Here is an 18,809-nt window from a genome sequence, read left to right on the forward strand (position 1 = left end):
TGCCTCTCTGCCTCTGCCTCTCTGCCTCTGCCTCTCTGCCTCTCTGCCTCTCTGTCTCTGTCTCTGCCTCTGTCTCTGCCTCCTGGGTGCTGAAATTAATGATGTGTGCCACCACTGCCTGGCTTGAGCTGTGTAGCTGTTATAGAACAGAACCCAAGATCTCATCAGTCAGGGGGAGTTCTCTACTTAAGAAAGGAAGAAACCCCAAAATTTAGACCAAGAATTCTTTCACTGTCTTCAGCATGATGTCTTAGTTTGCTTGCTTGCTTCCTTCCTTCCTTTCTTTCTTTCTAAAGATTTATTTAGTTATTATATGTAAGTACACTGTAAGTACAACTCTCCAGCTCTTGCTCTGAGACCCAAGCAGGTGGATGTGAGCCACCATGTGGTTGTTGGGAATTGAACTCAGGACCTTCAGTAGAGCAGTCAGTGCTCTTAACCACTGAGCCATCTCTCCAGCCCCTTAGTTTGCTTTCTATTGCCAAGATAAACACCATGACCAAAAGTAACTTGTGGAGGAGAGAGTTTGGCTTTCAGGTTAGAGTCTGCTATGAAGAGAGTCAGGGCAGGAACTCAAGGCAGGAACCTGGTGCCAGGAGCAGATGCAGAGGCCATGGAGGGGTGCTATGTACAGGCGTGCTGTCTGTGTCTTGCTCAGCCTGCTTTCCTATACAATCCAGGACCCCCTGCCCAAGGGTGGCTCCACCTACAGTGGGCTGGGCCCTCCCCCATCAATCACTAATCAAGTAAACACCCTGCAAGCTGATATGATGAAGGCATTTTCCCAACTGAGGTTCCCTCCCCACAGATGACTCCAGCTTGTGTCCAGGAGACAAAAACCTAACATATAATTTGACAGATTTTCATATCCTTCTGAAGGGATTCTGATGGTTTAAAGAAACAACCCAAAGACTCGAGCAGTTGGTTATCCTTGCAAAGACTTTCAGAGCCCACACAGGGAAGTCTATATGCTTAGCGTGTCTCAGATGTATATGGTATGGACTGAGTGGCACCGATGGGGATTTTTGAATTCCACTTTTTCTTGCAATGGATCAGCTGCCCGTCAGTGAGTGGCCCATTGTGCTTTCAAAAAGGAAAGCCTGACAGTTAACACTCAACAATATGATTGCAATTTAGAGGGATTGTACAAAGAGCTAATTTCCTCCTGTTTGAATATTTGCTTTGTGTTCTATTTCAGTGTGTTTTGGAGAGGGCTGTGTGAGCTAGAGACTTTTCTGACTCCGTTTCAGATCATAGAGCATCCTTATAAAGACAGGTCTTGGATCAATCTTCCAGACTGTTTGAGTTGACATATTCTACACCGTCCCCCACCTTGAGTGATTTCTTTAATCAAGATGTAAAATCAGAGAAGCAAATTCTCTTTCTTTGTAAATGGATGTGGTTATTACCATTTCTGTCCCATGTGTTGCTCTTGTAAATATATTTATCCTCCAGCCCACAGGGCCCCGGGGCCGGGCTGTCTTTTGGCCTTGTATTACGTTACTTTTTATAGTCAAGCAGTGCTAGGGCCCAGGTCCCCTCTGTGAGGACTCCTTTCTCTTGTCCACGTGAAGGACATGAGTCCTTTAAAGAATTAAAAATATTTAAAAAGAATTCTGGAGAGGTGGTGGCTCCGTGGTTAAGATCACTTACTGCTCTTGCAGAGGACCTGAGTTCAAATCCCAGCATCCATATCCAGAGGCTCGCAGTCGCCTGTAAAATCATCTTAAGGGGTTCTGATGCCTTCTGCCCAATTTGGGGTCTCTTGGGCACTGTGCTCATGTGTGCACGCGTGAGTGCCTATGTGTGTATGTGTGCGTGTGTGTGTGTGCGTGTGTGCGTATGTGTATTTTCCAGGGGTTGTGTGAAAGGGACCAAATCCTGGCTATACTGACTATACCAAGTGGGCAGGCTTGAGGCACCAGCCTCCTTGCATTATGGAGAGCCCCATGGTGCGGGACTCTCTGACTTCTCACTGTGTGCTGCTGCATGCAGGTAAGTCGTCACTCCAGGAGCTGACTCACCTCACCTCTGCTCACCACATGGCCTGCTATTCCTGCCAAGTCCTGGAGGTGGGGTCACCTGTGCTCTACTCTTCCCCCACAGCCTTTTTGGGCTCTTCTCCCCACCCCACTGGGGCCCCCCACCTTGTAGCTACCTCATATGTGCCTCTGAGGCCAAGGCTTCTGTTCCCTCAGTCTGACAGCCTAGGGTGCTGGCTTGCAACCCTTCCCGACTCCAATCAGGTCCAGATATATCTTGCACAAGTAGCTTCCTAGCTGGCACGTGTGTGCCCATTTTTGTCCTCTGAGAAGTCATTTCGTACACTGGCTTGAGAAGTCTGTCTAGGTAACACAGCCCCATATTACATTCCTGTCCTTAAGATCCTCAGAATGCTTTCATACCCAAGGGGAAAAGAACCCCTGTATTAGATCCATCTACCCCATAACTCCTGCCCTCCAGCTATCCCACAAACAACTCCCAGTGGCTAACTCCCAGGTGTCCCTACTCCATCAACTCTTTACCAGGTGGGCCCACCCCAACCATCCCCCCAAGAGGTCTCTGCCTTAGCCACTCCCCTAAACCAAATGTTCCCATCCCAACTAGTCCCCTCCCTAGATCACACTGTGAGTTCCTAACCTGGTCATTCCCTTGCATAGGTGACTCCACCCCAGTGGCCAGGTATCCCCAACATAGCTACTTACCTCTACCAGTCACCCCTGCCTCCGGTGTCCCTGCCCAGCCTCTCTCCGGTGTTCCTTGGGTGTCCAGCTCTGGGCATCCTGTCCAGGGTGTGGAAAGTCTGTTTACAGCCTCCTTAGTATCTCACTGCAGGCCCCTGGGAATGGAAGCCAGTGTTGCAGAGATCCATCTCCAAGCTTCTTGCTCGCTGACAGACTGGCTCCTCTGGGGAGCTGGGCCTTCGTCTTCAGCATGAGTCGTCACAGGCAGAGTTACTCTTGTCTGTTGAACAAATGAAAGTCTAAGTGAGTGATGCTGGTGAGGATGGCTGCTGACAGGGACAGCCCGATGCCTTTTCCAAACATTGTACTTAAAGAGTGGGTTGATCCTCAGTCAGTCGTGGGAGGGTCCTCTGTTGGCCCCAATATGAAGCCATGGGACCTTCATCCTTTGGTTTGGCAGTGCTGGCTGGAGCTGCTTCTCAGTGTGTCATCAGCTGCTGTGGGTGATGGGTCTGTCCAGGGAATGAGGAAGAGGAAGAGACAGGCTTTGACCTCTGGCCTTCCCCTGGGCCCAGTCTGTTGAGCTAAGGGTTTGCATTTGCGTCTCTTCCCTCAGCTGGAGTGGGTTATCTTCAAATTAGAACGAGCAAACTGGCCTTGAGCTGGTGTCCTGGAGTAGAAAGTCCCCTTTTGGGACATACAGTGAAATTCATAATGCTGGGGAGGAGGAGGAAGAAGAGAAGAGGAAGAGGAGGAAGAGGAGGAGGAGGAGGAGGAGGAAGAGGAGGAGGAGGAGGAGGAAGAAAAAGAGGGCAGCCCCTGGAGGCCACAGCTGCCAGGGGAAAGGAAATGCTTGCTAAGTAGGTTATAGTAAAGAAAGAAAGAAAGCCCCAAGGCTTTCCTCCCATAGGGCCTTAGAAGACGAAAACACACACACACACACACACACACACACACACACACAAACAAAAACCTAGCCTGTTGGTGACTGTATCAGATTGTATGCCTTCCTCCTGGCATTTGTGCAGGGCTCCTGACCCCTGGACAGACAGATGGACAGTCTGAATTGTCCTGGTTAGCAGCAGACCCTCCACTGTTGCCTGAGCTTTTTTGTGTTGTTTTGGAGACAGGGTCTTTCAGGCTGACCTCAAACTCATCACCTTTGTGCCTCTGTCTCTTGAGTGCTGCGATTACAAGTGTGGGTGGTCTAATCCAGTCTACTCGACCTTTTCTCCGTGCCACTCTGGGCCCTCAAGGCTTAGCTGGCATCTCCTTAGTGTCCAGCTCCTCCTGAGGTGGGGCGCTAGTACAGAGGATGTGAGTATTTTTATGTGGTTTTCAATTTTGCTCGGTTTCTCTGATGGATGTTTCTGGAAGACTCTGGGAATAGGGGTATATTCCCTGCCTGAAGGATTTTCTGTCCACTTGCAGGAACCAGAGAAGCCAGGTGATGAGCCAGCTCTCATGCATTTCAGTTAACTCCTTCAGTTTCTCCTATGCATGCACAGGGGCTTCATCCCTGGATAAAACTGTATTCCAGGTCACCTGTAAAAAATCTCCATTTATCTTTCTGTTCTAGGTGTGCTCACACATCCGTTGGCTTGAATTATTTAAAGTTATCGTGAAAAGGGCCTGATTCCGATTGCCTGCCCTGACTTGCTCTTTAAATATAGTCTCCGTTCACCAGAATTCATGTTGAAAATAGAAAATGCCTTTTAAATAGCAGTTTGGCACGTAGAAGCATGGTTTACCTTGGACTATTTCTCCGACTGCATGTTAAGGTACTCAGGCCAGATTTTCAGAAATGCTTGCCCCTGCCAAACCTAGAAATCAGCGTGAAATAAAACAGGACACATGGAACCCCATGTAGTCATTCCCGGAGGGCCCCTTTGGCTGGGAGGGTCTGAATTGGAGAGGGAAAGGCCTTCTTCCCTCTTTCCCTTTCCCTCCCTCTGTCCGCCCCTCTCTCCCTCTCACTGAAGTTGCCAGACCTTAATAGTAAAATCAAAATGAAGTCAACTGTGAACATTAAAAATAAGGGCCATCTCCCATAGACGCGAAGCCTTGCCGACAACTTAGGGAACCCCGTGTAAACACAGCACATTCCATATGCAACGCCAACCTCATCATCCTGCACTGAATTATTCAGTCTCTGTTTATATGTTATATATTCTGCTTGCTCCTCTGATTAACATACCCTGGATCTGCAGTGCGTCAAAATACTGAAATTAAAAAGAAAAGACAAGAAAAAAAAAGAAAGAAAACAAAAACAAGCACAGTGATGTCTCCTCCCATTCCACGAACGTGAAAGCTTTGGGTCTATTAATATCGAGACCTAATTTACCACAAAACTTAGACGTTTAAGACTATCACGTTTTCGCTCTTGAGAGATTGTCTTTGCTTTGGTCATACAAAGTTAACATTTGTCAGAGCTGCTGAAGGAAACGGGTATTTTTTTTAACCCATATTTACTCCCTTTTCTCCCTCCTTTAACCCAGTTACACCTTTCTCTGACATCATCTTCTAACAAGAAACCTGGGGCTTGTGGGGAGGAATTTTGCAAATGACTCACCATTTTATTATTGGATTTATTACGTGCCTATTTTATAATAAAAATATTTATCTTTTATTATTAAAATACATCTGGCAAAAATAAAAATAAATACACCGGGTGCCTTCACGATTTTGTTTGTTCCATTTAGATTATAGAAATCTCACTGTAGGAAATGGATGGAGAGCGACGGACATCCGCACAACATCGCTTTAAGCATTATGTCATTTTTGCTGTGGAAAAAAGATTTTAATTTCACAGCAGAGTGATGGAGACGATGGAAGGCTTTTTATTTTTAAAGGACTTTTTCTTTCTTTTTTTTTTTTTAAAGCCTAGATCTGTGTATTTTGGGATGGATAAAGAAGCCAAGAACATGGAGTCTCGATCTCATCAGGGAGAATCTGTGAGGCTCCCTCGGTTTATTGGCAATCTATTCCTTGCTCTGTGGCTCTTCTATAAAGAGCGGCATTGGGAAATATTAGGTGCTTTTTTTTCCCCCCGGAGGGGCTCTTCATTGGTGCCTCTCAGAACCAGAAGAGAAAACAAGCCTTCTTCAGTGTGCTCTCCCCTCTCAAGCTGCTTACACAGCGCCCCCCACCGGTCATAGCCCACCGGCTTTGCAAGCAAGTCAGGTGAAAGAAAATTCCAGTTATTAGATGATGCCACTGGACCTGTTAAACTGAGAAAGTTATGTTATTTGACGAAAGGGGAAATTATAACTCAGAGGCCTTTGGTTATCTAGATTTGAAATAGGAACTCAGAGGGTAGAGGGGTAGAGGGGATTTTTTTCTTCTTCTATTTTTCTTCTAGTACTGGGAATTGGGCCTAGTTGTGAATGTTAGGCAAACCCTCAGCCACTGAGCTATATCCTCAGCAAGATGGTTCATGCTGCTTACCACGCAGCTGAAAACCCAGGAGACAGACATTCACAGGAGAAAACAGGCTCATTCAAAGCCCGTCCTAAAGAAGCTGGAGGCAACTCTCAATCTCCGATATCCATCTCTAGGTGTTCCAGGGCCAGAGGGCTCTTATGAGATTAAAAGGGTGGGATTACGAATAGAGAATAGGCAAGGGAACCCGCATGCTGGCCAGGGATTGTGTCTTCTCTCCTCCGGCCAGAGGAACTTTACCATGGCCAGTTTTCTGCAGTTGATAAGGCAGAATTTGAGGAATGGCTCCCCCTCTTTCCACAAAAGGGTTAGGGAGAGGAAAGGTAGAAGAAGAAGAGGAGCATCATCATGTAAGTCTGTGTATCCATGTGCATGGAGTTCGCACAGAGGCCAGAAGAGGGCGTTGGATGCCCGTGGAACTCAAGTTACAGATGATAGTGAGCTGCCAAGTGCAAGTGGGTGTGGGGAACTGAACCTGAGTCCTCTGCAAGAGCAGCAAGTGATCTTAACTGCTGAGCCATCTCTCCGTTTTTATTCTTTCCCCTTTTCCCTTCTCCCTCTCCCTCTCTCCCTTTTCCACCCCCTCCCCCTTCTGTGTAGCCCTGGCTGACCTAGAACCCCCTATATTTATCATATTGGCCTCAAACTTATGAAGATCCATTCTTCCTCCTGAGTGCTGAGCTTGACCACAGTTTTATAGTCTGTGAGTTTCAGTGTGCTTATTTTTCAGAATCTGTGGTGCCTGGCAAGTGATGTTAACCTGTGACTGCACATGTTGTTGGTTTGATTCTTCACTGGTATTAGAGATTAAACCCATAACCTTGTGCATGTGAAGCACATGCTTGCTGAGCTGTAATCCCAGCATCAACATTTACTAACTAGTTCTAGCTCTGATATCTCCTGGGAGGTTTAATTAATTAATTAATTAAAATATTTAGTTTTCTTTTAATCATAGGTATATGGGTTTGTCTGTGTGTGGGTGTGTACATATGTGAGTACAGGCACAAGTGGGGACCAAAAGAAGGTGCCAGATCCCTCAAAGCTGGAGTTACGGTGGTTGTGAGTCACCTATGTGGGTGTTGGGAATCCTGTCCTCTTTACGAACAGTAACTGCTCTTAGCTGCCGAGTCATCTCTCTCCAGTCTCCTACTGAGTGTTTTTAGTGTGTTCGAGTTTCTTGGGAGCAAATGAAATACAACAATCCTAAAAACTTAAGTACCCAGAAACAAGATTTAAATGGTGTTTGGGTTAAATCTCTGCTTTATTCTTAGAACTCGGTTAATGATTTGGGCCTTGACATATGTGTGTGTGTGTGTATGCGCGTGCACATGTGTGCATGTGTGCATGTGTTTTTGTATATGTGTGCTTGTGTGTGTGTGTGTGTGTGTGTGTGTGTGTGCCTGGTGACTTGATTGAAATGTCCCCTATCGTATCAGGCATTTGAATACTTGCTCCCTGTTGGTGGTACTGTTTGAGAGGCTTAGGAGGGATGGCCTTGTTGGAGGAAGTACGTCTATCTCTAGAGGTGGGCTTTAAGAGCCACTGTGTCCTCAGCTTTTGGGTTCACTGTCTGCCTGTGCTGTGGTTTAAGACCCAAGCCCACCAGCATCTTGCTCCAGCCACCATGTATGCCATTCTCCACCATGATGAACTCTTATTCCTTTGGTCCATAAGCCCTGAATAAACCTTTCTGTAAGTTGCTTTGGTAATGGTGTTTTATCCAAGCAATAGGAAAGTAACCAGTACTGTGTGTCCTTATGTGAGCATGTGCAGATGCATTCATGTCTGTAAGGGGAAAGAACATAGATTGTATTGTGATGAAAATAATTTGGGAGTGGGCACTGAACTCTCTTCTACTGGATTAGATAGGTGCTGCCTGGTGATGTAGCCTTTCAGTGAAGAGACCATTCGGCCAACAATGAAGACATTCATTCATTCATTCATTCATTCATTCCATATTATTGAGCTACTTCTGTGTGCTATTTATATCTTGGTTCATCAATAAAATTATATTCCTGCCAGTGTGGAGCTTGTAATAAGAGTCTATTAGTAATGGTCCCCAGATACATATTTTGAGTTGGTGCTGAGTTCTCTAATGAACAGTGGAGATGAGTTGGGGGAGGGCTGAGGAAGGCACGGAGGCGGGTGTACTGTTGAGGAAGTCCCAGGGCCACACATGCTGCCTACTCTTATCTAAATGCCAGCACTCAGGTCCCTTTGGCTTGTGTTTCAGTTTCAACCCTGCCTTTCGAAATGCCATTCTGGAAATGGAAACGATGAAGCCATGATAGTCATTTACATTTCAGTGTGACAATGTCTTAGATTACTTCCTGTGGGCCAGTGTTAATGGGTAATGTGAAGCGATGGGTGTCTGGGGGGTGTAGCAGGGGAGGGAAGGGATTAGACAGAAGGGTCTGATGGTGGAGTTGTTTCATGCTTGTATGGTGGCATTCCCTCATGACCCTCCTCTATGCCATGTTCCTGCCCTGGCATGGTGCCCATCTCCTCTGGGAATGCTGCCCAGAGGACCTGACCCCCCTTTGCCTCTCAGCAATGCTCCCCTTTTATCTCCTTAGAAGAAACTCATTATATAACTTCCTGACTTTTTGGCTTAGCGTTTTGCTTCATATTTCCAGTGCTGTCTTATGTTGTTATTATTTTTAATGCTCAGCCTAAGTGTGCCTCTAAGGAGGTCTTTGCCTATTTATGACTCGAATTGAAAACATTCAATCACTCTGAATGGAGGATGATTTTAATTCCCTCAGTCTCCTGCCCTGGAATTTCAGTAGGATTCTACATATTCTCCTGGCTAGCTTGTAAACACCATCTGCGGTTCTAACCCCACATCCCCAAACAACAAGTGCACCCCAACGTTAGTTCTGCTGCCTGCCAGGCTTCGGCAGGGACAATGCAAGTGGGACTTTGTACCACCAGCCCCTTCTTTCTCAGGAGTGTTGGTATGTAAATCAAAAATTTGAAGAAATCTTTTTCCTACTTATTTTGGTTGTTTATAAAGATTTTAATTACCCTACTGAAGGTTTCTTTTATGAGTGTGCATGTGTGTACGTGTGTGTGTACGTGTGTGCATGCGTGTGTGCGTGTGTGTGTTCTGCTTGGTAGCTGGGGCTCATTGACCTCACAGTGGTGAGTTATTTTGGATCTACAATTAAGAAAACTTTTAATACTTGCTTGTAGCAATGCAGCTGTTTGAAAATGAGCAAAATATATCTTGTTAAAATATTCCATTCCCCCCTTATCATAAACAGAATTGTCAAATGTGAGACTGAATCCAGATTGCTAATTTTAATGTAAATATGTTTCTTTCTCTCCTAGCTTTTGCTTTGGTGTCTGAAGAGATAAAAGAAAAGGTCACGCCTTCGCAGGTACTAAATGTAATGATCTACTCTAACCATTCCCCAACATTCTTTTAGATTGAATGGGAAATGTAAATCTTTTATCCTTAACAGTTAACGTTTTTTCTTTTTGCTGTTGCATGAGCTGAGATATTGTTCTGTATCTGCTTGTGTATGTGTGTTTGTCTAGGGGTAAGTGCTGTGAGTGCAGAGGTCAGAGGTCAGCTCTGGAGTTGTTTCTCAGACTAAGCCAATCTGTGTATGCATGCGTGCATATGGTGTATTTATGTAGTATATGTGGGAACATGCATATGGTGGTTTGAATATGCTTGGCCAGGGAGTGGCACTCTTAGGAGGTGTGGCCCTGTTTGAGTAGGTGTGTCACTGTGGGCATAGGCTTTAAGACCCTCATCCTAGCTGCCTGAAAGCCAGTGTTCTGCTAGCAGCCTTCAGTTGAAGATGTAGAACTCTCAGCTCCTCCTGCACCATGCCTGCCTGGATGCTGCCATGCTCCCACCTTGATGATAATGGACTGAACCTCTGAACCTATAAGCCAGCCCCAATTAAATGTTGTCCTTATAAGAGTTGCCTTGGTCATGGTATCTGTTCACAGCAGTAAAATCCTGACTAAGACAATGTACATGTGTGTGCTTGGATATATGTCCCATATATGCTTATGTGGAGGCCAGTAGAGGATGTCAAGTATTCTGTTCCATCATTCTTGGCCCTATTCCCTTGAGACAGGGTCTCTTGTTGAAACCCGGGTGGGCTGGCAGCCAGTAAGCCCCAGCAACCCTCCTGTCTGTACCTTGTCGGCTCTGAGATTACAGGTGCACGTACCCACACCTGGCTTTTTACATAGGTGCTGGGGATTTGAACCCAGGTCCTCAAGCTTGTGTGGCAAGCACTCTTACCCAATGAATCATCTCCTCCAGCCCTACCTTGCATTTGATATAGGATCCTTCAGTGGCCTGGGTCTTGCTGGGTAGGCTAGGCTGTCTGGCCAGCATGCCCTAGGAATCTGTCTGTCTCTGCCTTCTCAGTTCCAGGACTACAGTATATGCCACCATGCCTGGCTTTTTTTATGTGGGTCCCTGTGCTTGTGTGGCCAGCACTTTCCAACCGAGCTATCTCTGTGGTCATCAGTATAGATTTTGGAGCCCTAATAGCAACTTGTGAACACATTTGATTGTTTCTCTTGTATATGGGCAGATGTGTGTATGTATGTGTGTGTGTGTTTCTCCATTACTCCCCACTGTATAGATTGAGGCAGGGTCTCTCGCTGGACCTAGGGGGTCACCTTTTCAGCTAGGGTGACTGCTCAGCTTGCGCTCGAGAATGTTTTATCTTTGCCTTCCCATGCGGCACCACCAGCTTTAGTGAGCCCTGGGGACCTGTGCACTAGTCAGTCTTCATGACAATGCAGCAGCATGCTTTACCCACTGAGCCATGTCCAGCCCAGATTTGCTTTGAAAACTATGATTTAGTAGTTCAGACAGACTGACTACTTTCAGTCATGTTAGGAAAGAGGCTTTTGATACAGAGATACGACACTGAGAAGCTCTACGTGGTTGGGTAGTATTGCTCAAGTCTCAGGGTATCCTGCTCTTGGCCTCATCTTCCAGTCTGTGAAAGGATTCTTGTCACGGGGCTGGGAAGAGTCCAGAACCTGATTACTGCTGCTCTGAAGATGGAGCCATGTGGGAAGGCATCCTGAGGACCAGATGAGGGGCTCCACAGATGCCCAAGCTGCTGGACTCCTGTACTCTCAGAACCCAAAGCCAGGCCTGGGAGCCAGGCAGTGTAGGCCTCCATTTTTGATCATTGATGATGTTTGAGAAAATATATATATGTATAATATATATATGTGTGAGTGTGTATATATATATATGTGTGTGTATATATATACACACACACCTCAATTTGATCAGCTTAACAGATGAGCAAGAGAACAATATTTAAAAAGGACCACTCAGGCCCTCCAACCGCTGGAGCTGAGGAGGCTCTCCCTAAAACTGTAGCCTGACTATGATATCAGTTCCCAACAGGGCCGCCTTGTCTGGCCCCAGCAGGAGAGGATGCACAGTTCCCAACAGGGCCGCCTTGTCTGGCCCCAGCGGGAGAGGATGCACAGTTCCCCACAGGGCCGCCTTGTCTGGCCCCAGCGGGAGAGGATGCACATACTCTGGCAGAGACGTGATATAACAGAGTGGGGGGTACCCAGGGGGCCCCACATTCTCAAAGGAGAAGAGGAAGGGGAGAATCTCTGTGGGGGGGGGACTGGGAGGGAGGGCAGTGTTTGGGATGTAAATAACTAAATAAATATAAAATTTAAAAAGTGCCACACTTTTTTGTTATGTTAATTAAGGCTTGGAGCCGACATTTTACTCCACATTTAGTGTAAAAGTATTTTGAATAGAGTATTTTTTTTTCTCAAAAAGGCATTATCTGACTGTGCTATGGGATCCCTCCAAAGAGAAAATAATGCTAATAATTTCTTATGATGTTAAGACTCTTTAAGGGCTAATAAAAGCATTTGGATACACTTTATTTAATTTGATCTTCTCAATGACACTGCTATTGCTAAGCAAAAAATAGATATTCCCAGTTAAACAGAGGGGATTTAGCCTGAAAGCAATTATGTGATTTTTACCAAGGACACAGGATCATTAAATTAAAAGTTCAAGTTCAAATGTTCTGAGTCCTGTATTTTCAGCCTGGACACCGTTTTAATTACAATGTGTTCGTTTGACCAGAGTGAGGTTCACTCATAGAGAGTTTAAGGTGTTACACAAGGGTTGTCAGCAGCTAAAATGATTTTTTAAAAACATATTCATTTATTTTATTTATATGATTACACTATAGCTGTCTTCAGACACACCAGAAGAAGTCATCAGATCCCATTACAGATGTTTGTGAGCCACTGTGTGGCTACTGGGAATTGAACTCAGGACCTCTGATAGAGCAGTCAGTGCTCTTAACCGCGGAGCCATCTCTGCAGCCTCTAAAAACAATTTTTAAATTTTACTTTTTACGTGTGTGCTCTGCTCCCCCATGTGTGTTTGTGTGTGTGTGTGTGTGTGTGTGTGTGATTTCACTACATGTATGTACGTGTTCCTGGAGTACAGTAGGGGGCATCAGATCCCTGGAACTGGAGTTACTGGTGGTTGTGAGCTATCATGTGGGTGCTGGGAACTGAATGAAACAGGGTCCTCCACAGATATCTTAACCACTGGTCTCCCCTAACATCTTCATGTGAGGAACTTCCAAACTAAGCACTGCATTTCAGATCTCTAGGGCTTAAGAAAATGAAACCCAGGTAGAGATGTGGGCTTGGCCATGTCTTGTGGTGTGTGGTTGGGAGCTGTGTGTGGGAGAGATGCACAAATAACTGCTCTCTTGTCTGACAGCGACTGATGTGCAGTCTTGACAGTGAGCTTGTTTTTGATGAATATTGATAGCCCATGGAAGAAACTTGCAGCACCAGAGATCATAAACCAAACCCCGCGCTTTTCTCCTCGGAAAAACTAAGCCTTTTCATGAGGGAAGCGGGAGACAGGGTTTTAAATTTTCTGTCAGCAACTTCATTTAGCCCAATATTCTTTCTCAAAGGGGAAATTACTCACGACTGTTTTGGCTCGTTCCGAATCACCCAACATAACCACTCCTCGGCTATTTTATTTTTTACCGTTTACAAATTGAATCGTTTGAAGAAGCTAATTATTTCTTAGCCATGTGTCAGCCACTGAGCTCGAGACTCAGTGGGATTTGATGGTTGGTTTTCTTTGATGCCACCTAGCTGTGGAGAGGAAAGCATGGTAGGTGTCCAGGCTGGGTCTGGAGGCGGTTTTATCTTTCCCATTGTTGCCTGTTTCCCATGTGACCCTGGTTGCTTGTGAATGTTATGTTGAACTGTGTTTCTAAAGACCTCCAGGCTGGTGGTGGTGTGAGGAGGACCAGAACTAGGGAGACCTACCTAGGCTTGCATCCTGGCTTTGCGGCCAATGAGGAATGAGCCCTGGGAAACAAATCCCTTTGTGTTTTCAGAGATAAAGGATTGTCTTACTGGGAAATGGGGCAACATTAGCTGTAATCATCTCTGGCCCTGTTTCTTCATCTAAATGTTGTTTTCCCATGAACCACACAGGATAGCTGGTTCTGTGGCTTATTAAGAAGGACAGGGACCTTCAAGCAGGGACAGGAAGCAGTGATGGTGGGAGCCCATGGTGTCTTTGTACCTGGCACAGCTACACTGAGAATGGAGGGTCCCCTGCTCAGGTGGGGACTCTTGATGCCCGCTCTGGGCACCTTGGGATGCTAACTGGGTTTGGGACAATGCCATCAGAGGGGTTGAGCGCCCCAGTCTCAGTAGATTCTTCCAAAGCTAATTGTTTCATCAGGATTCAGTGAGTGGTTGGTTGTTTGGTCCTGGGGTCTAACAGATCAGCATCCATTGTGGAATTTTCCCAGCTCAGGAGTCTTAGTACTCTTGAGGCAAGGATAGTTTCATAAAATGCAAGCTGTCAGTCACATGTCTGTCTTCAGCTCTGTCTCTGCCTTGTCTCCTGGTCCCTTTGGCATTCTTAGAGGCCATTCCTCTTTGTGGCTTTGCCTTAGCTTTTAAGTGACTCCAAATTTTGTGGGTAAAGCTTCACAACTGCATTCCTTATTTATACAAAAATTGAATGATACTGGTAATGTCTCATTGCTATAATTATACCACGGAGCTGCCAAAAATGTAAAAAAAGGAGCAATTAGGGAGAGAACTTTGACCTGGTCTGAAGAGAAGGTACTGGAAATGACAGGTTGACACTTTGTACTTTATCTGCAAATTTGCAGGTTTCCTGTGAATTACTCAGGGTCAGGATCACGTTCTCTCTGTGCTTGTGCCTAGCTTTGTGTGACTGGGACTCACTAGCCCTGAGGTACCCCTTTGTGCCCAGGTGTTCTAGTGACTATGTGTTACTATAACAAGACACTGGAGACTGGGTGACTTATAAAGAACTGGCCTTTATTTCTTATAGTTCTAGAGGATGGGAAGTTCAAGGTAGAGCTCTGTAACTCCAGTTATAGGGAATCTGACACCCTCTTCAGACCACAGTGGGTACTGCACACACATGGTGCACATCCATACCTGCAGGCCAACACCCACACACTTAAAAGAAAAATAAAGCCATGTTAAAGGCACTCCTGTGTCGCAGAACTTCTGGAGCCACGCAGCTGCTTATGGGTCCCGCTTTGTCCCCTTCCGTTCCAGCCTCCTTACTTTAGGATGGCTTTTAGCTCCATCCTCAAGTCCTATGACCACATGTTAATTTGGATTATTCATCTTTATGCAGTGTGTTGCTGGTTCAGCTCAATGATGGAATTTATTCTTGTCTCTTTCATTTTAAAATACAGGATTTGAGGCAAAGTAATCTACTAAGGAGACATGATGTAGGTAAGTAGAGGACTTTCTTATTTTTACATGTCTATGGAATAGTGCGTGTGTCTATTTATGTTTGCATATGTATGGGTGCACATGTGTGCAGGCATGCGTGTATGCACATGTCCTCCTTATTTGCTCTCTGTTCTATGTGCTGAAGCAGGATATCTCTCTGAACTGTTGGCTCACCAAGCCTAGTCAGCCATCTTGTCCCAGGCTTTTCTGTCTCCACCTAATAAGTCTGGTTATTTTGTGGGTTCTAGGGATCCAAAGTCAAGTCCCCATGGTTGCATAGCCAGCCCTGAATCATCTCCAACAATTTTTTAAAAAGATTTATTTATTTTTACCTTATATGTATTGGTTTGTTGATTGTATGTATGTCTGTGTAATGGTGTCAGATCCCCTGGAACTGGAGTCACAGACACTTGTGAGCTGCCATGTGGGTACTGGAAATTGAACCTGGGTCATCTGGAAGAGTAGCCAGTGCTCTTAACCACTAAGGCATCTCTCTAGTCCCATGATTATTATTATTATTATTATTATTATTATTATTATTATTATTTTAAAGACAGGCTCTCTATGGATTTCTGGCTGGCCTTGAACACATAAAGATCCACTTGTTTCTGCCTCCTGGGTGCTGAAATTAAGAGTATATACCACCACAACCCATACCCAGGAAGGAGTGTGTTTGTGTATATCTGTTGTAAGTTATATTGTAGCGAGGTGGATTTTCCCTTTTGGTTGTATTTATGAGGTGTGTTTTGTTGTTTTCAACAAAAAAGCTAAAGCTAAAGCTTGTCATCATGTAGACCTTGGGAGAACACGATCACATGGCTTTTGATCTGTGAGAAGTATTTTCTGGACCATCCGTCCATTTATTGCTCGATCCTGGAGGAGAAACGCTACCTATCATTTAGAGTCATGGATGGGTTTGCAAACTGTAGCGAGTTTAGAAAAGAGCAGCCAAAGTGTGCAGGAAAGAGGGGACTCGCCTTGCACAGCTCTGTCGCTCGGGCAGCAGAGAATCAGAAGGCTGCATGGCAGGCCAGAGAAGGCTGGGGATCAGCGCTGGGGCTCTGGACTCAGCCAGAGCCTGACTCACCAAGGGAGCACTCAGGTTATAGGTAGAAAACTTTTCTTATTTCAGATGTAAAGAATAGCAGGGCCGTAAGGGTGTGCACTCCTACTGGCAACAAAGATCAATCTGATTCTTTTCTGGAGTGGGTAATCTATCATTCATTATCCATTTTTCCTTTATCTACCCCCACGCCCCACGCACCATTTCCCAGATAACTCTCCCATATACATCTGTCCCAGGACAGGTTCGCCTCCTTTGGGAAGGCATTGACACCTCAGGGTCCTCGTCGTTCCTGATGCCTTTTCTAGTTTGGAGCTCAGTTAGTTCATAGTCTTAGCATCTTAGCATGATTGTAAAGACCTGAGTTGGCTGAGCCCGCCCACCATCTAACTTCTTCACCTTGGCGCCGGAAATTTGAACGTGTTTCCGGACTCCTGTGGGCATGGGGATGCTGCAGAGACAGGGCCAACTATGGCTCTATGGTAACCCCCTTTCTTCTTCGGCTACTGTCCTCTGTCTACAACTGTATAGGAAGCTGCGGCCCATGCAGCAGGTCCTTCTGTGACCCGGTCCCGCTGCCTTCTGTGCTCCCATATCACCCATGAGCGACTCTGGCTCTCCACTCAGTTCTGTGGTTCTGTTCAGGCCTCCGCTCTGCCCTGGGCTCTGATGCTTCCGTGCACCTGACTATGCGAGCAGGTTATTCAAGATGCAGACCGAGCGCATAGCGAACATAATTGTAGTCCATGGAAAAGGGGCGGCTAGTATGATCTCAGCAGTGTGGAAAAAGTCAAGGACGAACACGACTCACAGGACGGAGATGCCTGAAAGGGGAAGAATTTGCTTTTCTTTTTCTAGAACAGTCTTTTCCCTGCGTGGAGGATCTGTTGTCTGGGGAGGAAGAACAATGGGAGCTTTGTTGAGCTTGTAGAGCTCAGGGCTGCTTAGGGTGGTGAGCATAGGATTAGCCTTTTGACAGGTGGATTGTTGTTGTAGAGAATCTATTAGGAAATAATTTGGACTTATGAGACGCTGTAAGGACTAATGCAAAGGATGCCTGCATACTCACCATCCAGGCTAAGAAGGAAAACATTACTAAGAGAACTGAAAGCTTTTATGCCTTATCCCCAGTTATGTTTGTCACCCATCGAATCTTTTACGCCTTTAAGTGACATATACGTAGTGTTTAACTGGGTAGCTCTTATTGTAAATTTTACACAAGCTAGAGATATCCAGAGAGAGGGAGCATGTCTTTATCAGATTGGCTTTATCAGAACTGACCTTATCAGATTGGCTTGTGGGAATGTCTATGGGCCATTTTCTTGACTGCTAACTGGTGGTGAAGGGCCTGGACCACTGTGGGCGGGGTCATGCCTAGGCTGGTGGGGCTGGGCTGTATAAGAAACCAACCTGAGCAAGCTAGGGAGAGCCAGCCACTAAGCAGTGTCCCTCCATGGTCTCTACATCAGTTCCTGCCTCCAGGTTCCTGCCCTGAGTTCTTGCCTTGGCTTATCCCCAGAAGATAGCTTTTAACTTGTAAGCCAAATTAACCCTTTCCTCCACTAGTTGGTTTTGGTCATGACATGTATCATAGCAACAGGGTAAATTTGAACAGTGTTATCTATATGTTGTATATTACTGTTTATATTTTGTGAATTACTGACATACAGATTTTCCTTTTTTTTGTATTTTGTATTCTACTTATGAGACTAATCTAGAATATCTAGATGTACTAGTTACTCTTTTAATTAATTAGTGATAGCTAATTAGTCCATGCTAGTTGATTTCTATTGCTGTGTAGTATTCTGATTTACATATGTTGCTGGTGGATAGTCAGGTTGCTTCCAGTTTTTCTTTCCTCGTGCTTTCTTAGGGATGACTGAAAGCATAGGGTTCATGTCACTAGGAAATGCGTCTTCAATTTATTTAAAAATTGGAACCAAATCCCCCTAAGCTTGTTTATTCCGTTCATTTGTTTTTAATATTTAAAATCATTTATTCTGTGTGTATGAGTGTTTTGACTACATGTATGTCTGTGCACCATGTGTGTATAGTGCCCACAGAGGCCAGAAGAGGGCATCAGATCCCTTAGAACTGGAGTTACAGATGGCTTTGAGATTTCATGTGTGTGCTGGGAACTGAACCCAGGTCCTCTGCAAGAGTAACAAATGCTCTTAACCACTGAGCCATCTCTCCAGCCCCTATTTCATGCTTAACAAAAAGCCATTTTTATAATTGGGCTTTTGATATGTTAGTTTATATTAGTGTTTCTCAACTTGTGGGTTGCTACCCCTTTGGGGGTCAGATGATCCTTTCATGGGGTGGCATATCAGATATTCTGCATATCGGTTATTATGATTCATAACAGTAGCAACATTACAGGTATGAAGTAGCAATGAAATAATTCTATGGCTGGGGAGTTCAGCACAGCATGAAGAACTGTGTTAAAGGGGTGCAGCATTAAGAAGGCTGAGAACCACTGCTTTTTATATTTATATTACAGGTAGATCAAAGATAATGTTTTGTTTGAGAAAGAAGACTCCCTATGAACCTTAACCTGTGCTCAATGTATGGAGCCAGAAACCAGCTTAGGATAGGACTAATACACAAAATGTGCCTATTCATATAGACAAGAAAAGGAGCTAGGTCATATTCAGTAGGTTGCTTAGAATTTCTTTTTAAAAGTATTTATTGAATTTTATTTAGTCAAAGAGCACTTCTGATTATTTTTAGGACCTAGGAGGCTCCCTGTGGAACTATCAGTTGTATAAATCGTAGAACAATGGAAGAAACGAACGGAACAGTAGAACTGAATGGAATGAGAAAAC

At 45.2% G+C, this 18,809-nt stretch overlaps 1 protein-coding gene and 1 long non-coding RNA gene across 2 annotated transcripts in view; one reads left to right on the forward strand and one right to left on the reverse strand.

Moving 5' to 3' along the window:
* The window catches only part of B3glct (beta 3-glucosyltransferase), an 86,101-nt gene that overhangs the window by 7,721 nt on the left and 59,571 nt on the right, over positions 1 to 18,809 (forward strand). The window contains exons 2-3 of the mRNA XM_031338818.1: positions 9,459 to 9,508; positions 14,879 to 14,918. Of these exons, the coding sequence (XP_031194678.1) occupies positions 9,459 to 9,508; positions 14,879 to 14,918 (90 nt within the window). The remainder of the gene's footprint in view (positions 1 to 9,458; positions 9,509 to 14,878; positions 14,919 to 18,809) is intronic.
* Positions 2,755 to 3,387, reverse strand: LOC116068810. Its single transcript, XR_004109701.1, has 2 exons — positions 3,053 to 3,387; positions 2,755 to 2,964 (listed from the first exon to the last, which is right to left on the reverse strand). It is a non-coding gene; the product is annotated as an uncharacterized LOC116068810 (long non-coding RNA).

The sequence above is a fragment of the Mastomys coucha genome, unplaced genomic scaffold (assembly GCF_008632895.1).
Source record: "Mastomys coucha isolate ucsf_1 unplaced genomic scaffold, UCSF_Mcou_1 pScaffold22, whole genome shotgun sequence".
Lineage (NCBI taxonomy): Eukaryota > Metazoa > Chordata > Mammalia > Rodentia > Muridae > Mastomys > Mastomys coucha.